Source organism: Equus quagga, chromosome 11, assembly GCF_021613505.1.
Source record: "Equus quagga isolate Etosha38 chromosome 11, UCLA_HA_Equagga_1.0, whole genome shotgun sequence".
Lineage (NCBI taxonomy): Eukaryota > Metazoa > Chordata > Mammalia > Perissodactyla > Equidae > Equus > Equus quagga.
In genome coordinates, this window is record NC_060277.1 from 105,024,485 (window position 1) to 105,049,333 (window position 24,849).

Here is a 24,849-nt window from a genome sequence, read left to right on the forward strand (position 1 = left end):
TAGTAAAATGGAATCCAACCCACTATGTTGTTCTAAGTTTTACTTATTTTACATTTGTTTCTTTTAAAAATGGGAAACCACTAAAACAATAATCTTGAACATTTTTAAAAGGGGGAAAATCATCCTAGCTCTCCTACTATCCTAAGACCAAAAATATTTTTTCTTGTATATTATCTTCCAGTCTTTTTCCATTTGCAACTATATTTTTACATATTTCCAAGAAATCAAGGTCAACTTTTAACTAAAAAATGAGCAATAGAAACTGTGTATAATTAAGGAATTCAGTTACAAGAAATTTAATTGCTTTGCATTTTCACTTAAAATGAAATCCATAATACCCAGGGGAATTTTCAAGGTCTTCTTAGCTGCTTCTTGGAATCCTCCCTCAGGAATTGCTGATGCCGGTCTTACAACTGTTCTGTTTTCACAAAGGCACATTATGTGATTAAATACCAAGCCTGTGGTCCACCTGCCCAAGCTGACAATTAGGCCTCAAATATTACTATCAGCCATTTCATTAAACTCATTTTCATTAAAGAGTTTAAGGTGTAACAATTACAAAGTGAACAAATAATTTCTGTGACTAACCATGATTCATGATACACAGATTACCATCAAAATCTGTATCAATTTGGTGCAAAAGATTATCCTCAATTCAGACACAAATGCCCTGAAATGAAATCATCCAGAGATGTAGCACAGAAACAGACCTGCACGGTAGTTAAGACCGAGCTTTACTTTGGAACGAACTAGGTTTGGATCTTGAGCGCTCTTCTTGTTGGCTGGTGAAGGTACTTAAACCTTCCTAAGCTTCAGCTTCATTATCCTTAAGTGGAGAAATTACAACTTAATTCATAGATTCTTGAGAAGGTTATAAGATCAAAACAATGCCTGACGCTTAGACCTTCAGTTACTGAATTATTCAATTGAACATTGAATTATTCAATTATTGAATAAATATTCAAAGAGTAACAGGTCCTACAGAGATACTAGTCTATAAAGCATACTGCGGACCCAACTGGTCTGACTTTGGTCACTAGAATCTTGATTGTAACCACCACTCTGATCTACTGATTGTGGTATTTACCTTTCGTAATATCGAATGGGTACTTTCAACCCACAACTTTATCATGATAGAAGGAATTAGTAGTTATAAATCAAAAAACTCAAAATATGAAATAAAATTCATATAGTTTACTACACATTTAACTTTATGACACATTTAAATACAATTAATAAGTAGTCAGTCATAAACATGGTGTGGTCCAGAACTTAATTCCAGTTCTTCCCAGATTAAACTGCAGGCAGATGAGGGAAATGTTTTGATCTGGTACCAATCTTCCTCTTCGTTTATTGTACAGGCTCTCATTGTTCTGTCTCCATGTTTACATTGATCTACGGCAGGTATGTCACTTCTTTGCTCCAGGAATGTGGATTTCAGACTACAATTACTCAAAGTTAATACATAGTCTTGATTGATGGTATATATTTCTTTTGCACCATTTTTCAAACTTTCTTAATAGGTTCATTCTCTTTAGAAATAAATGCATACTTTTCCAACCTGTCTGATGCAGCTGCCTCTGGTCTTTCGTGTGATAATTTACCCAGAAGGAAGGTGACATCAAGGAAGTCTTCACAGAGGCTATTCCACTTCAGCCAAGTCTTAAAACCTGTCAAGTAGACCATGCGGTGGGGGAGGGCACTCCAGGAGCCAGGAAAAACCTGAAAGTGTTAAGGACACATATTGTTCTCATCAGTCTAGTTAGCAAGAAAAGCTGTTTGGAGGAGAGTGGCAATAGATAAGTCTGGATAGGGAGCCAGATTATGATCAGCCTTATATACCATGCTAAACTGTAAGGATTCCACACTGCAGGTGTGGGTGTACAAGATGAAAAGCCACTGGCACATGCAGCGGCTTTACATTGCCATTCACACTGTATTTGCATTGCCGCAGCTGTGCAAATAATGGACTGGGACAAAGTATTATCTCTTCCCTACCGCCACTTCCTCCTCAATGCACTGCAGTCCCTTGTGCTCCACCAATCCCTTCTATCCCTCTATACCACATCCACGCGTTCTTCTCTTTATTGCAGGCATCTCACGCTTCTGTGCTTATTTATTTACATGCGTGTGTCCTCTATTAGATTTTAAACTTCTTGAGGGCAGGGATAGTGCTGCACTCACTTTTGTATACTCAGTATTAGCCTGATGCCTAGAAGAAAGTAAGTATTCAATAAATTCATTATTGCATCATTCAGTATTTATTGAGTGCCCACGACATGTTTCCTAGGAAAACTGCTAAAGGCACTGAGTATAAGACAGTGAACAAAACAGAGAAAAACCCCCGCCCTCGTGGAGTCTGCATACTAATTCTGAGAGACACACAATAAATCAGGAAGTAAATAAAGAAATGGGTAAAATTTTAGTATGTCAGATAGTGATAAGGGCTATGGTAAGAAAGAAATCAGGGGAGATGAATCGAGGGTGTGATTTTAAATCAAGTGGTCAGAGAAGGCCTCACTGTGAAGCTGAGAGTAGAACATAGACTTGGAAAATGAGGGAGCAAGCTATGTGGATATCTGGAGTGGCGGGAGGTAGAAGGTTGCAGGTAAAAGGAATTGGCAGAGGAAAGCGCTGAAACAGGCTGTGCCAGGTGTTTAAGGAATAGCAGAGGTCAGTGTAGCTGAACAGTGAGTCCAAAGGGATAAGGTCAGAGAGGCTAACCGGAACAAGGAGGAGGGCAGTGGTTAGGCAGATCTTGTAAGGCTACTTTTAGACCATTGTAATGACTTTGGCTTTAAGTAGAATGGGAAGCCATTGAAGGATTTTGAGCAGAGGAGTGGCATGATCCAGCTTGCTAATTAAACATGATAGCTTTGGCAGCTGTGTGAGAACAGCCTGAGGAGGGGCACATGTTCTTCTGGGTGAGACGAGGTGGCTTGGACCAGTGTGATATCAGTGGACATGGACAGAAGTGCTGGATATGGCATACAGTTTGAAGGTGGTTTTAGTCAACTGGATTTACTGATGGCTGATGAGGGGTATGAGAGAATGAGAGGAGTTAAGAACATCTCCAAAGTTTTGGCATGAGCAACTGGAAACACGAAGTTGCTATTTACTGAGATATGTTGGGTGACCATTTAATTCCCTGTCCAAATTATGACCCTTTTGAATGTGAAAGGGGATCCTATATACTTGGGAAAACTTATAAACTGGGACTAACCTGGAAAATCTTTTCACCCTCGGGCAACGGTTCTCAATCAGGGGTGATTTTGCTCCCAAGAGGACATCTGGCAGTGTCTGAAGACATTTTTGGTTGTCACAACAAGGGGGCTGCTACTAGCACCCCGTAGGTAGAGGCCAGGGATGCAAAGGACAGCACCCCACGACAAAGGATTATCTGGCCCAAAAATGTCAATAGTGCCGAGGTTGAGAAACCCTGCCCTTGAGACAGGGAAGAGAATGACAAGGCCAGGTTTGCTGACATGAACTGAGATGAAGATCAGTGTAATCAAAGAGATACACTATGAGGATGCTTATTTCCTTCATTTGGTTATAATTTCTACGCAGCCTACTTCTAAAGAATATATAAGGCCATTTACCAAAAAAAGGCATATACCCTTGAACACGGGAGAGTATTAAGAAATTATAAAATCGAAAGAATCTACAGAATAAATTAGGCTTAATAGTACAACCATGATGTTACTGGGACCCTCATCGACTCCTCAGCTATGCTTTCCTTCACCAAAGGCTCGGTTTGGCTACAACATCATCGGTGCTGATGGCTTCTTGGATTTCCAAAGTATATATATAGAAAAAGAAGTTTGGAAGCAACTTTTTTTTTTTTTGGAGGAAGATTAGCCCTGAGCTAACAACTGCCAATCCTCCTCTTTTTGCTGAGGAAGACTGGCCCTGAGCTAACATCCATGCCCATCTTCCTCTACTTTATACATGGGATGCCTACCACAGCATGGCTTTCACCAAGCGGTGCCGCATGCGCACCCGGGATCCGAACCGGCGAACCCTGGGCCACCGAGAAGCGGATCGTGCGAACTTAACCGCTCCGCCACTGGGCCGGCTGCTGGAAGCAACTTTAAGAAAAATGATGATCGCCACCCATCTAAATATGGTTATCTGAAATTGATTTTACAAGCAAAGTTCTTCCTATTCACAACAGATAGGTAAATCTCTCAAGAAGAACAAGATTATCAAGTGAGATGCTTGAAGTCATTCTTATCCCCACTCCATCTTCCCTTTAAAAGAGAAAATAAATAAATAAATAAATGAAAACACCATTGCAACGAGTGACAGAAGTCAAGAGGCTGACTGCCAGATCTCTGTAGCCATCCTTTCTCCTCTTCATCTGTTTGGACCATCTGTGAAGTTATAGCTAATACTTCATACTAGCTGACCTAAAAGCATTCTTTTGTCCCAGTTTAGCTTTCTGCATTTTCATTCTCCCCTTTCTTTTTTTTGCTAAACTTAGTCATTGAATGAGGTGACTCCAGTAGTTGGATATATCTGAATAAGCCTGGTGGTTTCTTAGTAGCTGCGATCTAAGAGTTGCATTCCAACTACTAAGCTAATGAAGCAAATTAAAAGTTTCAAACCAGTCCTAATTTTCTGCATTCAGGTCTAACAGACAAGGATTTATAAACTCAAACCCTTTCCTGTCTGGCTTTTCCTCTGTGATCTTATAATGGGGTCCCAAACTTTAGCAAAATGGGCCTTTTTGGTAGAAATTATACCAAGGCTTCGTTTTGCAATATCCCCTTCCTCCTCATAGTTTATATGCAGGCGCACAAGAGCATTTGCAGCTATTACATAACATGAAACTAGGCAAGGGCAGAGTGTATACACATTCAGAACTCTGCCCTCCGTGTGGAATGCGATAGAAGCAAGTTTAAGCAGGACTGTGCCCCAGAGTTGGGGGCACTTCAGGGAGATTGCGTGGAGAGGGTAATCAACCAGTCTCTGTGTTCTATTCATTCCGGTTAGATTGCATGAGAGGGAGGAAGGCTGGAAAGTATCTGTGCTTCTCGCAACCCAGGGATTTCCACATTTGGTTATTTGTCAGGTAGCTATGAACCTTTTAAACACACTGTTTCTACATATGTTGTTAGGGAAATAGTGCACCCGTGAGGCACCACTGGTAAGTTGAAAAACAAACAAAACCATGTAAACATTCAAGGAAAAAACAGACAAGCAAAGACACAAGGCCACTTTTGAACTTTGGAATCTGTGACATTGCTATCACGTGCCTGAATGCATGCATGTCATAGTCAGGGGTAGAATCGCATGAAGGGGTCAAATAGGAGCCATTTCCACTCTCATCCCTACCCAACTCCCCAAAGTAAAACAAAACAAGCAAAATGGCTACGGGGTGCCAAAAGGATTAATATATTGTCCTTACTCGACCTTTTCTTCACTTCCATTTGAAGACAACAGGTGGTTCATTTCAGTCACACAGAGATTCATGTCCGGTTCCTGAAACCTAGACTAAGGATCATAAACAGATCAATTGGATACTTGTTTTCCCAAGAATAAAAGATACTCCTGTTCAGACACTGATGCCCAAATCCTTTCAGCCCTCCATCTTCCACAACGCTCACCACTAATTACTACTTGTCAATGCTTGTTAAAGAACTGCCAACATCCACTTTCTGAATCTCAGAATAAAATATACCCGCGGTGGGCATACTTCCTGAGACAACTCAGGGAGACTCTGTACATCTAACACACTTCATTATCTAAAATGTGACAACAGGAAAATAATTTTTTTTTTGCATTGGTAAAATTCAAGAGTGCTCATAACCTTCAGGGAAATTGGTCTTTGTTCTTGGAATATTACAAGTGCATTGCATAAATTGCCTGCTCCAATGAAAACAGAAATAGAACTAAGCGTGTGCACATATAGCATCTTGAAAAATGATTTCATATTACTTGTTATTCTCCTTCCAAAGCATTATACAAAATTGATTGAAGAGATAACTGGAATATCATCCACCACAGCTCAGCACTTCATCTCCCTTATGACTTATTTTTAAAATGCTGTTTTTAAGACACAAGGCTCAATTCATTTTTTGGAAGGCAAACTGATAGATATTTGCTCAGCTCTTGTTGCAGGAACTTTTTTTCTTTGAAGGAATCTCAGTCACTGTGAACATGAAATCTTAAAAACACTTTATGTCCTTCACTTCCTATCTACTCAAAACCAGCACTGATCATAAATTGCTAATATAATTCACCCAGATAAATTAATGTTAAAAGGTTAAATGTATCCATTTCTAGTCAAGCCAAAAATTTAGCTTTAGAATCCATAATAACTGGAGAAAATTATAATATTGGAGGAAGAAAGCAATAGAACATGCTACCTATGGGTTGGACTGTTCAGTTTTTCTGAATACTTATTAAAACTTCAAAATAATCCTATCTGTCCTTTTGAAATTCTGAAGTCCTACAGGATGATTTTTCATGTCTGGACTCTCTTGACATTGATAAAGGAAGAATATTTATTTTCTATGTATTTTTTTAACTCATTATGATGCAAAGTAAAATATTTCAGCTAATAAAAAAATTATCTAATTTTTCTTTGTGTTTTGGTTCTCCCTGCCTAATCCTAAACAACCATGTGGATCATTTTGGATAGGTGTTAAACAATTATTTTAAATGCAGAATCAATTAATAAGTCTTTAACAAGAATTTCTCCATTTTAAAATAATAATAAAATACCTATAAAACATGCTCAAACCCCTCTACTATTTAGTTATCAGACAACTAGGCCACTGCGGAAAACATATTCTGGCGATCTTTAAAATATGCCTAATATAAATTTTAAAATTGAGCTAATTAATTAATTAACAAGTTAATCAGAAAAAAGGCAGCAACCACTTGTAATGGTTACAAGCAAAAAGTTAATACAAAGGCAATGAATATAAGAACTATAGAGATAAAATAAATAAAATGAAAAGATTTAGAATATTAAGGTCCTAATGCATGCAATGATTGGAAAGAACCAAAATAATGTTATCAGTATACTTCCTTAATGAGGAAAACCGCATCATAAAAACTGATCATTGAAGCCTGACAACTCTTTCCACCTCTCATTAACTACCACAATGCCCCCTGCTGTTTGCTTTGTTAATCTATGACATTATATGGCTAAAGGCCTACATAATTCATGCCCTAGCTATTCAGCTGTCCTTTAAATCCATTCCACACTGTGTAATGGAATTGTTTTCTCCATATGGCCTCCATTTCCTCTTAACAAGCATCCAACAGTGTTTTGATTTGCTGCAAAAATAAAATATTTCTTCTTCCTTTCCTTTCTATTAAACTAAGCATTTCTATTCATATTTCCCTATGTTGATTGGTAACATTCCTCTGATTTCAAAGCTTTCTCATCTTCTGTCTTAGATTTTTTTCTTATCACTTGGTAGGACTCATGTTCTTACATACCAATTTCCTTCAATTTCAAATACAGTATCTTCATTCTCAAGAAAGGACCTAATGCCTGGAAATTTAATAGCAATAATAACCACCAAAAGCCTCAATAGGTAATAGCCATTAAGCATACACCATGGACCAGGCACTCTAATTAAAGCTTTAAGTGTATTAATTCATTTCATCTTCTCAACTGCTCCATGAGATAGGTACTATCATCATCAACTTTATATAGGTAGGAAACTGAGGCACAGAGAAGTGATCTGTTGAGCCCAACTCACAGAACAAGAGTGAGGAGGCTAACCCAGCCAGGCAGTCTGGCTCCAGAGTCTGTGTTTTAATCCCCTCACAATTATGGCTAACCTATTCAGGTAGAGTGTTGTCAAATTACACCTATGAACAACGAGAAGAAGATAACAGAAACTGGAACTGGGCATGGAAGCAAGTGCTAGAGTTGGGTCAATTTACCTGCTTCTATGGGATAGTGTACAGCTAAATAGCATCTTCCAATGGTATATTCTTGGTATTTGACACTTTACTAAGTCTTTGAAACATAAAATTGAGGGCCAAAATTCACATTTACTTGATTTGGGGGGGGAGGGGGAGATTGAGGAAGAGTGGCCGTGAGCTAACATCTGTGTCCATCTTCCTCTATTTTGTATGTGGGATGCTGCCACAGCACGGTTTGATGGGTGATGTAGGTCCATGCCTGGGATCCAAACCTGCGAACCCAGACCGCCAAAGCGGAGCACGTTGAACTTAACCACTACACCGCTGGGCCAGCCCACATTTGCTTGAATTTTTGTTGCAGCTAATTCTTCACAATATTTACAGCCGAAATCACAATGATTGGTATCCCATCAGCTGAAATGTCTTAAGTTCTTGATCATCAACTGTTCAGTTGAATGAAAAATTGATGATTATAAGTGGAGCTGAGATAACAGAGCAGCTTATCTACTCCTGCATGCATGAGGCAGAGGCAATCATTTCCCATGAACTAGATCTGAAATTATTTCTTCAATTTAAAATTGATTACTTCGCATTTTTGTGTATTAATTTAGTGTTGGAGGTATAACTTTTAAGTAGATCAAATATTCTCCAAATTATTTGACTCCCTTTTGTTTTTCTTTACCTATGTCTGACTATATCCACTAATTCTCATAAAGTATTTACTTGTAATATAATATACTATCATTGTGAATATTTCTACCTCTTCCAATCTAAACTGCCTTTCATAGAACACTTGACTTTGAGAAATATTCATTATGTCTGACTCTTCTATTACCATAAACTTTTAAAAACAGGTAGAATAGGTATTAATTTACTTCTTCAAATTTCCTTCCCAAATTAAACATGAATGGCTGAGAGAAAGCTAGCAGGAATCCTTAGAACAATTTTTTCATGTAACATCTGTTGATTCATTATCAAAATGGCTTTGAAACAGAACACATGAAACATATTATGTAGAAGGGCACTTGAACAGCACCATCAGCCAATAAATTCCATATTTTAGTTACCACTGCCCTTGAAAACAGTCCATGATTGTTGGTTATATAAAGACTTGAATTTGAAATAATTAAACATCTTTATAGAACACAGGCTTTATGTCTCTGAGTTGGGAGGTGTATTAATATGTTGGTAGCATCCACATAGATATAATCTTGTTTTAATCATATTTTGGAAACCTTTGTTTCTCAGGTACTTAATTTTAAATATAATAGATAATTGCTGGTAATGATTTTAGTTTCACCTTGGTATTGCTCCTAGGTCAACATCATATCAATTAGGTCACTTAAAATTGTGACAGTGAGAGTTCTCAGGTTGCAAACTAAAACAGTGCCTTCAGCCTACCGAATTAAAATCTGAATTGGCTTGACTCCTCCAATGTTGATGAACTAACAAACTGGTATTTACAGATGCAGGAATAAACAGAGCGATGTATTTCACGTTTGAGGTGCCTTTTTGCTCAATCCTGTGAGTTGTAACAACTCCTAGCTTAGCAGACAGACAGATGTCATAAACACGTGTAGTAGCGCTCTACTTCTTTTCTTGATTCTATCTAGAATGTCACAAACATACATTGTGGATGTACTTCAGTTTCTCTAACTTCAAACTGAGAGGCACTTTGGTTTGCTACCTTATTAAGATTGGGGAAGAATTAATATGAAGTCCACAAATCCTCTAAAGATTTTTTTACATGGCATATTTTTAAAATCTACTATTAACAGCTCTATTTTACACAGAATTAATGAGTCATTAAAAGGTAAGAACCAAGCATTATGCTTTTTCATAAAGCACTATCTGGGTATAAAAAAAAAATCATCCAAATGTCTGTGGAAAACCTGTAGAATGTGTTTCCTAAATCATGGATCTCATGGAAATAAGTTTAAGAAAATTATACACAAAATTTCCTACATTTTTCTTTGAAATTTCCACAAGCATTCCAAAATGTATTCACAGTGCCAGATGGTGTTACCACACTCCACACAGTTTCTTTATATACAGTAGCATCCGATTTGGCAATGTGCCCAAAAAATGTTTAATAAATGCATTTAGATTTAAAAAAAAAAAGCAGAAACAAAAGGATAAACAAGGCTCTGTAAAATGGAAATCTCTAGTTGTCTTTAGCAAGTGTGCAGGTTTTTAGGTTCTTTTCATTTTCCATCTAAATGTCAGTAAGGTAAGGCTGCTGGAAAGACTCTCTGAAATAGACTTTCAAAGAATTCCAGAGGCAGTAGAGTACAATCTAATCTATCTCTGCTGTTTTACTCCTTTTACTGTAGGATACAGAGTCAGGAACAGGCACAGAGCATGCAGCTCATGCTAAAAAGGTTAACCTCTTTACAGTAGGAAGCTCAAGCTATAAAATACCATTGGACATTCATTATATTGTCAAATAGCTACTTTCTAATACTATACAATTGCATAATAGTTATGCAATTAATTAATATTAATTACAAAAACATATGGAACCAATTGTTTTGATGAGTTTGGCCCACAATAAAATTATTAGTTTACCCATCTCAAAAAACAATAAATATAGAAAATCAGTAGTATTTTCTAATTATCTGCCATATGCTGTTAATAATAAAACATTCCCTTTGGACACTAATCCAAATGGGACAATTTAAGAACAAGTTGATTTATTATATTGACTATAATTATTTCTACACCACTGTAGTTCAGACAGTTTCTTAATTTTCTGTGGACTTTTGAACTTTTTCAGTAACTTGCAGGTATCACCGATCTAAAATATTTCCCAGACTATTTTATAGTTTTTTAAAAAGTGCAGCAGGTCAGTATGACCTGAACTATTCAGGCCTGTGACTGAAGCCCAGAACCATCTATTAATATCAATGTAAACAGATCAAGGAGCCTTGAAGGGCACAACACTTTGTCCTATATCAGTGTTTCTAACTCATCCTCAAATAGTACAGCCTTTAGTGAATTGTCACAGTATATTGCCTAAAGTACAGAGCGTAAAGGAGATATACAGATTTATTGTGGCCTTTATAAGTCCTGAATTGAGCTTATCCCATTAATAACTAATATAAAATAAGGCAAAATGTTACCAGATTCTCTTAGCCTGAAAAAAGGCACAATTTCTAGGGCATTCCTTAAAAGTTACCTACCTTAAGACTAGGTTGGATAGCTTAAAATAGGGAACTAGGAATCAGAAGACAAGTTTTTACATCTGTAATCAAGACAGTTTTAAATCACATGTTTTTCCATCTTGTCCAAGTAAAGCAACAATATGAGGTGACAAAGATAAGTGAGACGTTGGGACAACCCGGTTCACATGTCACTGTAAGGATAAAATGATCAGTGAATGTGGAAAGAGCTTGGAAACCTTAAAATATTACAAACATGTTATTCATATCACCTATAGGATTTTAGGCTTCTCAGACCAGGGGTCTTACTCGTCCAGTCTCTTAACCCATACCATACCTATCATAATTGTAGGTCTTAATAAAAGTCTATTACTTTTTAAAATGGGACATAATAAACTGGGGTGCTTTTCTCTTCTCTCTTTTCTTTTGGTCCTAGGGATAAAAAGATTTGTGAGCTGTGTGTTTTATAGCTGGTATTGCCTGTATTTTATGTTTTTATTTTTCTTAATCCTTCTCTAGTACACAGACCTAGTATTTAAATATATTAGGACTCGAACATTCTGAGAGATATGTAGGAAAAGTAAAATAGGTGGAAAATGAGATACACTCAAGGAAAACTGAGAGCTAATTTTTTCTTATAAGATTCATGATTCTTTTAATAAATGCTCAATTTAATCAATCTATCAACAAATATTTATAAGAGGCTTAGTATGCACCCACTGCTGTTCTATGTAGGATCTGCAGGGTATATAAAAATATTCTCAACGATTTTATGGTATAATTGTTAAGACTTTTGTAATAGAAATTGTTCAAGTACAGGGTGATTCCAAAAGAAGTGAAACTTTTGGAAATGCATTAACCAGTAACTGGGGTTTATAGGAGCATGTAGAAAAGGTCAGTTTGTAAAGGTGGGTCTGCACACTTACTCTGCAAAGGGCCGGAGACTAAATATTTTAGGTTTTGCAGGTGAGATAGTCTCTGCTGCAATATTCAACTCTGTTGTAGTATAAAGCAGCTGTATACAATACATAAGGGAATGTGCATAGCTGTGTTCCAATAAAATTTTATTTACAAAAACAGTGGGCAGGATGGATTTAGAGCATGGGCCATAATTTGACAACTTTCATTGTAAAGAAGCCCTCTCCATAATTTAATAAATGTTCAGTATGCACCTTTCATGTCCCTAGGGCACGCATCAATCACCCTTGACCCTTTGTAAAATGTCACCTTTGACAACTGAAATGGCAGCCAGGACAAGATTCTTCATTTTTTGAAGGTTGAAAAAAAATGAAGGTGCAGTACAGATGTGAGGTTCCGGAGGTATTCTGTCTGAAGGAAGTTGCAAAGTGAGACATCTGAGGATCTGGGTGGCCAAGGTGCAATTCTTTTTGAATCACCCTGTATAATACAAATAAGTAATTAATTAAATATAGAGTTGATTAGGAGTTCCAAATTTAAGGGTAACTTGAACCTCACATATTGAATACAACCATTTTTATTGACTTTCTGTAGAGCTCTGACTTCTTCAGACTTTCAGAAGCCAGACGGGGCAGGAACAGAGAAGAAATGAGTGAGTGAGTGCTTGAGAGAAAGAAATGCATACACACACATATACACATGCATATATGTGTATGTATATATATACGTGTGTATATATATATGGAAAAAGAGATTGATTGATTTGATTACAGTGGAAGGAGGAGAAAAAGTATATACATATGTTAGATTAGACACCATTCCAATTTTCCTCTTGACTTAACAGTATTGGAAAGTTTTTTGTGTCCTATATTACTTAATCTAATCATTCAAGGTAGTTCACTACTTGCCAGTGCTTTAACATACCACACAGATGATAACTAACACACTTATAGGGTTAATGCTAGCTGGAATCATTTCTATTCTTACTTTCCTAGAACCTACATCTTTTGTCGGTCAGCTCATGCTAATATGTCTGGCCAAGACTCAATACGGTTTTGGGGAAAGGTTGAAACATTACACTGGAGCGCTACATGGCTCCTTGATTGCTAAGAACCACTGAGCATTCATATTCCACATTTTTTATTCAATGAGAATGTAATCCAATGAGGATTCTGGATAGTTGGTTGGCATTTCCATAAGACACAATAGACACTGTTAATTTTAAAGGTTGTTGATAGTAATTTGAACATCTAGAATCTTAATAGGAGTCTCACTAAAATATTAGCCAAATATTTTTTAGATAGTTATCATAATTAAACAAAAATTCTTCTTCCTTGCAAATCTCTATGCTAGCATTTCTTTGACTTTTAACAAAGGAGGCTAAGATAAGCTAATCAACCTGTTTTAGATGAATTCATTCAGTATGTAATAAATCCACCCATCCATTAGATAAACAGGTATTGATTGAGCACATATGCATACAACATATGCTAGGCCTGGGGCTGCATGATGAAGATGAAACCGTCCCTGCCCAAGGTTAGACTCAAGGGCCAAATATAGACAAGCAAGCAGGTCTGCCCAAGGGAGTAGGTTAGGAATATGCAGGGAACAAGAGATTTAGCAGAAGAGGTAAGATTTGTACTCATGTAATATGACTGCATATTAGCTACATGGCCCATAATAGCTAACGGATGCCATCAGAGTTAAAAGGTGAGGATGCTCTTTTACAAGACAGAGGGATGTGATCAAGGACAACTTCATGAAAGAGCTGCCCCTGAACCTTGAATGAAAGGTAGAATTTAGGAAAATGAAGACATAGAATAGCATGGGTTAACACAAAGAAGCACCGAGATGTAAATTCAGGTCTTAGGGAGGATAAGTACAGAGGGTCCCTGACTTACGATGATTCGACTTAGGATATTTTGAATTTATAATGGTGCGAAAACGATATGCATTCAGTAGAAACTGTACTTGGAATTTTTATCTTTTCTCGGTCTAGCGATATGCTGTCCGATCCTCTCTTGTGAGGCTGGGCAGCGCAGCGAGCTGCCTGGGTAAACAACGATGCAATCACGAGGGTAAACAACCCACACACATAAAACCATTCTGTAGCCCTCCAACCATTCTGTTTTTCACTTTCAGTATAGTATTCAATAAACTACATGAGATATTCAACACCTTATTATAAAATAGGCTTTGTCTTCCATGATCTTGCCCAACTGTAGGCTAATGTAAGTGCTCTGAGCACGTTTACGATCAGTTAGACTAAGCTATGATTTTCAGTAGGTTAGGCGTATTAAACACATTTTTGACTTACCAATGTTTTCAATTTATGATGGGTTTATCAGGATATAACTCCATTGTAAGTTGAGGAAGATTTTTAATCCTGTTTTGACCAGATTGCTTAAACAAAGGAAACTTGAGAGATAAGGCTGAACAGGTATCCTTGTGCCATATTGGGGAGGGCACTAGAAGCTAAGCTGAATCTATTTCGAGATTTCTAAAATATCTGCCAACAGTCATAATTCATTGTGATATATTAATGCAGTAAAAAAAAAAACTGTACTTAAAGGTATGGTACAACCATCACTCATCATCCAGTCCCCTAACCTAATTCCCCACATACTCTCCCCTATATGTTTCATTATATATAACACACCTGTTTATACCGTAATTTTCCAGAATCCAGAAAAGTAGATATTCAAACTGGAACTCTTAGCTTTAACTTTGGTGCCTTCCTTTCCCTTGTTCCTGATATCTGGTAGATGCTGTTGGAAAACATTCATAAATGTCACGTGCAGATGAGTACTGCCACCTAGGAGGCAACATTTCAATTTATAATACGAATATGTCTTGTCTCATCTCTTAAGTGATATTGTTACAATGGTCATCGGTTGTCTTGGTAAAGCAGAGGATTAGGAACCCTTCTAGTTCCTGAAGAAAGACATTTAACCAAGGTAAAAAACAGAATATGTGATCACAACTGTCTTTCTTTTTTCAAATCACTGGTGGTTTTAATCAGACATTTGAGCCAGGTTTAGAGCCATGGGCTGTGAGAACTGGAAAGGGCCTGAGTTGAACAAAAAGAGGTCCAGAAAGGTGACTTGCCTTAGGAAACACAGCTAACTTCTTCTACAGCCAGGACTAGAACTCACATCTCTTAGATTCTAGTGTTTTTTTTTCACATCAAAAGTTAACAACTTACCAAATCTCATTTGCTTTAAATTAACTTAAAAAATAGAGTGTCAGTAAGTTCTCATGGTATCCTATGTGGCAAGCTTTCTCAAACTCGGCACTACTGACATTTGGACCAGATAATTATTCATTGTAGGGGGCTTCCTGTGCACTGTAGTATGATTACCAGCATCCCTGATCTCTACCCACTAGATGCCAGTATCACTACCCTCAATACCCTGGTTGTGACAACCAAAAATGTCTTCAGACATTGCCAAATGTTCCCTGGGGGTCAAAATCACCCCAGGTGGAGTCACCCTACCCGTACCACCTTCTCCATTCCACATATACCTCTAGAATAATTCCTTTCGAGCCAGTCTGACCTAACCTCAGGGCCTCTTTCCAAGAATCTCAGACCTTTAACCTGACAGCACAGGGCTTTCCCCAGGTGTTCTAGTTTCCCCTGCAGGTGTTAACTCCATCGTTGGAATCTGGCTATTCTAGGCTAGCCATGGTCACAGGTCCTCTCCCCATCTACTCCATTATTTCAGTATGCATTTGAGTGCCTTTCATATGCTACATGCTGGACACTTGGAACGCACAGATTAGTCTGATCTCCAGTAGTTCAGTCTCCTGGGGGAGACAAATACGTAAATGAACACCTGTCAGCCTTATGATGAGTGTTAGGAGAGAAGTGTGTGCAGGGCGCTATGGAATTAGGGAATACACCTCATTCACACTGAGGGTGGTCATAGGGTGATGTGTCACAGAAAGTGGCTGAAAGAAACTGGCAGCTAAGCCGAGTCTTCAAGGATAAATCTGAATGACCTAGGCAGGGAATGGAAAAGGCTTGCCAGGCAGAGGGAGCAATATATCTAAAAGCAACTTCAGAGAAAACCTGGCCTCTGCCTATAGCATCAACATAGGATGAGAAAGGAGGCTGGAGGGTAAGCAGGGGCCAGGTCTTGAGGGGCCAATTATACCATGCCAAGGAGTTTGGAACTGATCTTGAAGGTGAGTAGAAGCTGGGGGGAGAATGCATCAAACTTGCATTTTAGAAAGATTGGAAGTACAGAAAATTACAAAGACGGCAGATTCGAAGTAGGAGCACAGGGTACCTCAAGATAAACACCTGATGTACTGTCTAATAACAGAACAATCATCCAGATTTTGCTCATTTCCTTACACCACCATAGGAGGGATTCCCCTCCTAAGAACGTTGCCACAGATTGGCAAGAGGACAGCCCACGACTGTACAGAGGTATAACCTCCTCCTCTACCCAGGACCGTGGGCAGAGGAAACCTTTTACCATGAAGGCAACAAGAACTTTTTCTTCCGGAATCTAAGACTTCACAGAGAGGTTGAGTTCTCCGTGGAAATTTAAAATATATTTTTCCCAGAAAGAAAAATGATGAATTTTGATATTTTTAAATGTATGGTTCAACCAACTTACGGGTCAGAAGTGTCTTGCATAGGCGTGTGTGAGAGTGTATGTGCACTGGCTGTTGAACATATCATTGTTCCTATGGGAATATGAATTACAGATTGACTTTCAGAACACAATCCATTTGCCAGCTGGGAACTGTGCATGCCTATGCAGAGACTGTATAAGCACAAATGATAGTAGCAAAATGCACCAGACAAGTGATTAGAACTCTTCCATAAAGAAAGGAGTCCGGGGCAATTTAAGAGCAATGCTGCTGACCACATAAAATGCAAATTGAAGTAAGCTCTAGGCAGCTGTTCAGGCCCTGCCTGGGCTTAGTGAGTCTACGAGCAGCTCCAGAAGCTATCCCAGGGCCTGGCCCATAGCAGGTGCTCCACCAATGCTTGGAAAAGTAGACGAGATGCACTGAAATGGATCTCCATGCCCTCATGCTTCCTGGTTAAATGAGACTTATAAAAAAGATGCTGGTTCAATGAGGCGCTGAGATCCTGTGTGCAAGAGAGCGAGGAAAGGACGACATGGATTCCCCCAGAAGAACAGTTAAAGAAAGTAAGCTAGGAAGTCTCTGTATCTGTGCTCTTGGGAGGGAAACCCCTTCATCTTAGCGGCAGAAGCTAATATGAACGTGAGGTGACTGTGATAAATTCTTAATAAAGTCAGCAGAGGGGATCAACTTAAGCAAATGTTAGTTCCATGACCTGTGACCTATTTGTTTTAAGAGCCGAGTTGCAGCTGAAACATGGTGGCCTTCTTCCCTCTGATTCATCCATTACTCAGAAGGCCCTGGCTTCCTAGAATTCTTAGTAAACTTCTGACAGTTTTCGTTAGCAGTTGTCAAATCTAGCCAAATCTTCTTTCAAAGTCCGCTTTTTGCTTTTCACAACTGACCTGACCTACCTCTAGCCTCTCCCAGTTTCAATCCACCTTAATCACTGAGGGCAAATTTACCTTCTTAAAACAATGCTTTAAGTTACACCCCTTTCACCACCTCCAAGTATCTGTGGAATAAAGTCCAAACCTCTAGCCTGCCTTTTAAGGCCCTGTAGAGTCCTCACCTGTAAATCCCACCCACCCCCACCACTTCTGCATACAAGGCAACAGGTGTCCTTAGCGTCCTCTGAACAGGCTCTCCTCATTCTTCCACTGTGCTTGGTTCACACCTTAGCAGCCTGAAATCCTCAATTCTTCCCTCTCTACCTTAAAAGTACATTTTGAGTCTGGTTTACTCAGTGAAGGAGAGGACTGAGCTTATTTCAGGCCATGCCCCCTCACTCGTTTCCATTTCTTGCATGGAATTATTCGATGCATCTCCAGCTTCCTTGCGAAGGGGGTGAACAGGATGCTGTCCATCCCTTAGCCATGAGCAACACATGACAAATGGATGACGCAAAGCCCTAGAAAGATTCCTGGCACATCCTAGGGGCTCAACAGATGTCTGTTAACTTTGTTGAATAATTCCAGATATTTGACTTCGTTAATTTAAGACTACCACTCACTTTCTCCCTTAGGCCAGGGACTTTCCTCCCCCCAGGTTAGAAAAAACATCTAAACAGTTTAACTTTGATAAAGTTAGCTTTGACATAGAGAAAGCAGAACTTCCTCTTTAACCCTTCAAGAAATAAGAACTCCCCCTCAGCCCCAGAATTGAATTTCAGGTTCCTTGAAAATAATCGACCTGGATTCTATCTCACTAAATAAAGCTTTGCATCTTCCCTGCAGTCAAAGGTATTCTTACCTCTAGCCAGCCAAATCACCAACAAATTCTCCATGCCAGGAAAATGTTTTTGAAAATGGAGGTGTGAGGGTAAACGGCTACAGGCAGAACAGTACAACAGGTGCTGCCCTGCGAACACGAAACACCCAAACAGACCTTCTGAGCAAGCCAGATGATTTTTAGCTAACCTCAGGTTCTTTAGCTTTAGTTGCTTCAAGGGCTTTTCGATAACAAAAATGCCCCTTTGTGTTGGCCTTGCCTTTTGTCGCCCATCACTCACTACCGAGTGCGAGTCTGACTTGTTTATCTGGGCGCAATCTTTGTCGCACCCAGACATCTCGGTCAGCGACCCGCGCGACCACGTTTCCTGAAATCAGAGCCCCGTGGACTCTGCTCCGGAACTACATTACCCAGCGGCCCCCGCGCCCTTCGCAGGAAGGACGTCTGCGCACTAAGATACTCAGTTCCAAGTTTGGAGCTTTTAGCTGCCAGCCCTGGCCCATCATGTAGCTGCAGCACAGCCTTCCCTAACGTTGCAACTGGGGGAAAAATCACTTTCCAGTCTGTTTTGCAAGGTGTGCATTTCCATCTTGATTCCCTGAAAGTCCATCTGCTGCATCGGTCAAGAGAAACTCCACTTGCATGAAGATTGCACGCCTGCAGCTTGCATCTTTGTTGCAAAACTAGCTACAGAAGAGAAGCAAGGCAAAGTCTTTTGTGCTCCCCTCCCCCATCAAAGGAAAGGGGAAAATGTCTCAGTCGAAAGGTAAGAGTCTATTTGCATTACTTGCAAAAATGCAAAGGCTTGTGCATGCATTTATGAATGCATGGATGCAATTTTCGCCTGGCGATTGCATTTTTAAGTTTGAGGTTTTCCACAGCTCAGTTGCATTTCCTGTTTAGTATGTGTCTTTTTTTTGCAGACACAGAGAGTTCCTGTAAGGCAGGGCTTGCAGTTCAGCTGTGCATTGACGTTATTTGCATTCTTCTGCTAGGATTACTGAGCTCTTTTTGCCTTTTGCACAGTCAGGAGAGATAGAGCAGGTTGGTAGCGTCTAAAAGTGCAATGCTTTATATAATTGTAAAATTCTTTGGTATGCACACATATTACAAGTAATTTTATGTGCAACAAGGGTACAAACTTTTAAAAAGTCTGTAGGTGAAGATGAAAGGTAAAACTTGAGTTAAACTAGTCGGAAATTAATGTAACCTTATATGCCTTTGGGAATGAGCCGTTGCGGTACCAGTATTTAGCTAAATTTCCATTGATATCGCTTTGAACATTAAACAACTTTTGGTTTTTAAAGGAAGTAAAGGTGAAGTGTGAATAATAGCATGTTACAGAAAAGCAGACAAGAAGACTTTCTCTTCCGAGATTTTGCACTTTACACCAATTGCTTTTGGGTTCGCAGTATTTAGAAGCAGCAATGAGGACATAGATTTTTTATGTCTTCCCATAAGGAAGATGCTTTGCATCTCGGGGGAAATGTTGGGGGAAAAACTGTACTTTTAAGCATTACACCAACGTGGGGAGACTGCACTGTTTCATTGACAACCATAATGAAATCTTTTAAGTGTGTAATTGCATATATTTAGTCAATTATAATAGGTCAGAAGTTCAGGGTTATGGTTGTTTTCTTTGTGTTCTTTTCTTTTTCTTAAATTTTTTTTTACGCAGTTGTATTTTGCAGACTTAATGTCATGCTGGGGAGGGGATTAAAAAAAATAAAATTTCTAACATGGCATCAAGAGAACTTGAGGGGGTGTTGTCAGGTGCCTCCAGGACCCTAAGTCACTTGTTTCAATAATCAATCCTTCTTTACTATAGAGAAAGCGTATGCCATCTGAGAATGTATGGAATGGAGAGGTGGGTTAGGCACTGGGTGAGTTAGGCTACCTGGGGCACGACATAGGTAAGTAAGACCTGGTGAAATGAAAGTGTCTCATAAGCTTTCTGCCGCTTTTTTTGGAGTAGTTGTACCACTTTTTAATTCTACCTGATGGGAAGCATGCATCTCAGCCCAAGAAGGAAGTAGTACGTATTCTTAAGAGTTCAAAGTAGGGCTCTGCTTGTCTTTGAGTCTTAGGGGAGAATGGAAATCTGAAAGGCTGAGAATGCTGAAGAACATAGGAATTGGCATTATGAGGTGCAGATGTTTCTTAAGAGAGGGGAAACCTACAATCTCCTAATTGACCAGAGAAATAGTAGCTTAGAAGGGGCATTCCATGCTTTGATGTATTAAAGAGATGACATCTAGTTACTTTGTATTTGTGTATATTTTCACTCATTCATTCAGTTCAGTTTAATATGTGTATAAACATATCGTGATACATATGTGTCTGTGTATGTATGTGTATGTATGTACACATAGAGATAGATAGTCGGATGTAGTGCACAGGATTTGGGGGCATACAAAAATATTTAAAATGTAGTTGCTTCCTTCCAGGAACTTAGTCTGTGGTTGGTGAAAGAAAGCATGTATACAATCGTTATAATACAAGATAATTGCGTAGATAGTGAAGAGAAATGGTGCTGTTGGACTTTAGGGATGGAGGTGATCTCTCTGGGAGATAGTCAGGAAGGTTTCATGAAGAAGGTGATGTTAGAGTGATCTGATCTTTGCACCTCAGGGTCTAAACTAAATCAGTTTCCTTTTTGCATTTTTGGGGCTCACTCCTAAGGTAGCTCACTCCTAGTAGCGCAAGTTTTTGAGTTGGAAAGCTAAAAGAAATATTAGCATGGCACTCTTCCATTATGGGTGCACACATAATAGATCAGGTACTGATGCTTCTTCAAATCAATTCCCATTCATCCAAAAAGTTTTCTTAATTGGGTTGTGTTTGGAAGGTACATACGGAGTGAACATGGGGTTTCTGTCCCAAAGGAAAATTATTGGTAGAAAGAAGTGGGTGATCATTTCAGAAAAGGCAAAGGAGCTTTGGCCTGGACTTTAAATGTGGAATTGGCCTAATTCAGCTATGGCAGTTTCAAATGGCCAAGACATTTTTTGCAGTAGCAAACTTCTTTGTAATACTATAACCAAATGAAATGGGAGGAAAAGTGAAAGGTGGATGCAACCTCACAGTGTTGAAGAATTTAACAACATGTTCAATTCAAGGACCTTTACGAACTTTCTAGATCACTATAATTCGGTTTTACAGACCTCTAATTTAAGGCACAGCAGAGGCAAAAGAATTACAGAGTCCCTGGGAGCTGAAGGAGCCAGTTACTTCTTTCCAGCCTTACCAACAGTGAGATTCCGAGAAAGAATTTCTTAAAAAGAAATTTTGTTTTCCACAGTTGTAACTTTAGGTGGTATGCTTTTCAGCTTGTTTATATTAGCTGTCTGGGGTTGAGCTGACATTTTTCAAATATTAAAGCGGTAGAATGCCTTTTGAGGAAATCTGAAATGTAAGTTAACAGGAAGGGCACCCAGAAAGTGCAGGAATTCCTGCACTTTACAGGAAGACAGGCTACAGGAAAAATGTGTCATCTACATTACCCGGGAGAGAAAAACTATTGTTATCAGCCATAATGATCTGAGGGAGGGAGGGAAGGAGAGAGGAAGGAAGGGAGGCCTGGCATCTCCCAGTTCACCTGAAAATCTACAAAAAGTTTGACCCTGCACTCTTTCTCATTTCTCCCTCTATTCACCTTTTAAAAATCCTAGTTTATCTCAGTTTAAGGTAGTAATAGGTAAATCACGTCGTGAGAAATGTGTGTAAGGCATAATTCAGCAGCATGTAGGAGAGTGGTAGGCTTAACCCTGCTATGGGTGCTTTGCTTCTGTAATTCATTCCGCCCTGGAAATGTAAATTTCTCATTCTGTGTCAATTCCTTTGTTAGGTTGTACCAGCCGGACTTGTCATGCTTAGTCTGTAATCTGAGCCAGTGTGTTTTATAACCTCGTCCATCTCAGGACACAAAATCAGAATAGGCACCTTGGGTTTCCTGAGCTTGTTTTGTGTTAGTGGGGCGTTCAGTTCTTTCCAGCAGGCTGCGACTCAGCTGCAGGGGCACTCACCGGGGTCTCTTGGTGGTCTGCTTAACGCTGGAGAAAAGGATTGAGATTCTCATCGGTTTGTTTTTCACAGCTTAGTATTATTGTAACTACTTTCCAGTATTTTAAAATCTGAAAGATCTGTAAGGAATAGTTTTAAAACTTAAAAAAGTACATAAATAAGACTTGTTCATTATAGAAACACTTGAAAATATGGAAAAGGAAAATAAGAATCATCAGTTACTATAGAATACATTTTGGCATATATCCTTTTGGACTTTTTTTCTATTTTATGTATATGTATATGAATAAATTGAAAATATGTATACAACCAATGTCTATTCACTTCCCTTTTGCTTCACTTACCAATAGACTGTGAAGTAATCAAATTAGTGTTTCTACATTCGTAATATCCAATTCTGTTGTATTTATTTAAATAGGACCTTAATATTTAGTAACTTTCAATGTTAGGGATATTCCCGTGATGACCATCCCCCTTCCTAAGTTACTGTGTATACCATGGCCTCAGACTAAATTCCAGGATGCAAAACTACTGGTTATGGATATCCAATTCTTCCCACTGCCCATTCTCTTCTCCACCTTTTAAAAATAACTTCTTCATTATCATAAAATGATATATACTCATGAAAAAAGTTCAAACCAAAGAGAAATTCATAACAAGAAAATAAAAATCACTCCAAGTCATACCGTCCAGAGGTAATTACTGTTAACTTTTTGGTGACTATCTCTTTGCATTTGTACATACATACATACTCATACATGCTGTTTTACACACTATATGTAATATTTTGCAACTTGCTTTATACTCTGCCATATATCTTGGACATCTTTTTATATGCACACACATATGTTCACCTCATTCTTTTTAACAATTGCTTATTTTAATTTGTAAGAATGTAGCTGTTTAATCAATCTCCTATTGGACTTTCACATAGTTTCTATTTTTTTTTTTTTTTTTACAGCTGTTAACAATACTGCAAGGAATACCTTGAACATACATCTTTGCACGTTTGCCCAATTATCTCTTTAGGATGAATTCCTAGAAGTGAAAGTGCTAGGTTCAGGGACATGCATGGAGATGTGGCCAAATTGCCCCACAGAGAGCTAACACTAATTCTCATTCCCACCAACGATATTTGGAAGTACCCATTCTCTCCTTTTAGGCATCGTGGTGGTAAAGATTGCCAAATAAATTGCTCTCTACAAAGGTTATGCCTACTTACCTTCATCCTGGGTATAATAATTTGAAAAACTTTGCCAATTCAATGAAAGGTATTAATACTTTATTCTCATTTGCATTTTTTAGTAATAAAAAAGTTGAATGCCCCCACCTTTTTGACATTTGTGTTTCATGTATTTGAATTTATTTTCTTCCTCATAAAATTGTATCTTTAAAATTTCAATGTGGGGATCAATTTATTTTCAAAGTGAGGCCAGAAAATTCCAAAGTTGAAGAGCTTAGGCAATCATGGGTTCAAAGTTGGGTTCCATACATCTAAACAACTTAGTTCCCTAGTGGATTCTAATTTTAATTTTCACCAAAATGTCTTAAGTAAACATCACATATTTTATAAGCTCATTTTGTTTTACTGTCTATAGGTATCCAGACCAATATGAAAATAAAAAGAAAAATGTAATGATCTGATTAAAATTCCAGCCTGGGAAATAACTTGCTTCTGGACATTTCTGCATTTTCAGTTATCTCTACAGGCAAAATTAGATTTTCTTTCATTTTGTGAATAATTCTTCCATAGCACCTGATTGTGTTATGTGCATTGTTGCAGAATAATTCTCTTTTTTTTAAACTTCACATGCAATGCCGAGTCATAAAAGGAGGTTTACTTTGGGTTACTAGATTTGTTAGAAGAATTAAGGCTAGGATCAACTTTGCTGACCTCACAAGTTATTTAAATCAGTCACACTTAACGTATTCTTAACATAGCTTTCCTTACTAAATGTGCCTATTTATGCATCCTGATATTAAGTGATAGAGTTTACAGCTGCGAAAGGAGTTTTCTAGTCCAATCATCTCATTTCACAGATGAGCAAACTGAGGTCTTGGAAGTAAGTAGTTTGCCTGAAGACAGAGCCACAGGTGGAACTTAATGTTTCCTGATTCTCTGTCCTGAAGTTCTTTTCACTAAACCACCATAAACACTAGTAATCCACATTTATAAAACTTTTTTTTCTTCAGAATCTTTAGTACATTTCCTATTTTTTGTATTGTTTGTTTTTCTCGGGGGCAGGCTGGCCAGGGAGGCTGATGGGACCATCAGCAGGGGTTCTTTTTCTGCGCCCAAGAAATGGTCATACATGAATCATGGTGCTGGGCTTTCTTACCGATTCTCTGCCAAAGGATATTTTGCAAACACTCTCGTTTTAATTCCGAGTACCTACAGTATCAGCGTTCAGTTTTAACCACTGTAATTGTTGTTTACCTTTTATGGATGATCTCTGAAAGCCCCTGCTGGGTAGCTAACGTTTCTTCGTATACATCTTTGCGTCTCTTTTAGCATTGT

At 38.5% G+C, this 24,849-nt stretch overlaps 1 protein-coding gene and 1 long non-coding RNA gene across 4 annotated transcripts in view; one reads left to right on the top strand and one right to left on the bottom strand.

Moving 5' to 3' along the window:
- Positions 1 to 119: 119 nt before the first annotated feature.
- Positions 120 to 18,659, bottom strand: LOC124247458 (uncharacterized). 3 transcript variants are annotated; one of them, XR_006890742.1, is made up of 5 exons: positions 18,330 to 18,659; positions 14,632 to 14,740; positions 12,282 to 12,452; positions 5,414 to 5,499; positions 120 to 1,722 (listed from the first exon to the last, which is right to left on the bottom strand). It is a non-coding gene; the product is annotated as an uncharacterized LOC124247458 (long non-coding RNA). The 3 variants fall into 3 exon arrangements; XR_006890743.1 differs by having other exon boundaries at positions 5,414 to 5,494; positions 14,632 to 14,787; XR_006890741.1 differs by having other exon boundaries at positions 14,632 to 14,787.
- Positions 18,660 to 18,807: 148 nt separating this feature from the next.
- The window catches only part of MAP2K6 (mitogen-activated protein kinase kinase 6), a 116,978-nt gene continuing 110,936 nt past the window's right edge, over positions 18,808 to 24,849 (top strand). Inside the window, exon 1 of the mRNA XM_046676986.1 lies at positions 18,808 to 19,074. Within this exon, the coding sequence (XP_046532942.1) occupies positions 19,059 to 19,074 (16 nt within the window). The 5' untranslated portion in view covers positions 18,808 to 19,058. The remainder of the gene's footprint in view (positions 19,075 to 24,849) is intronic.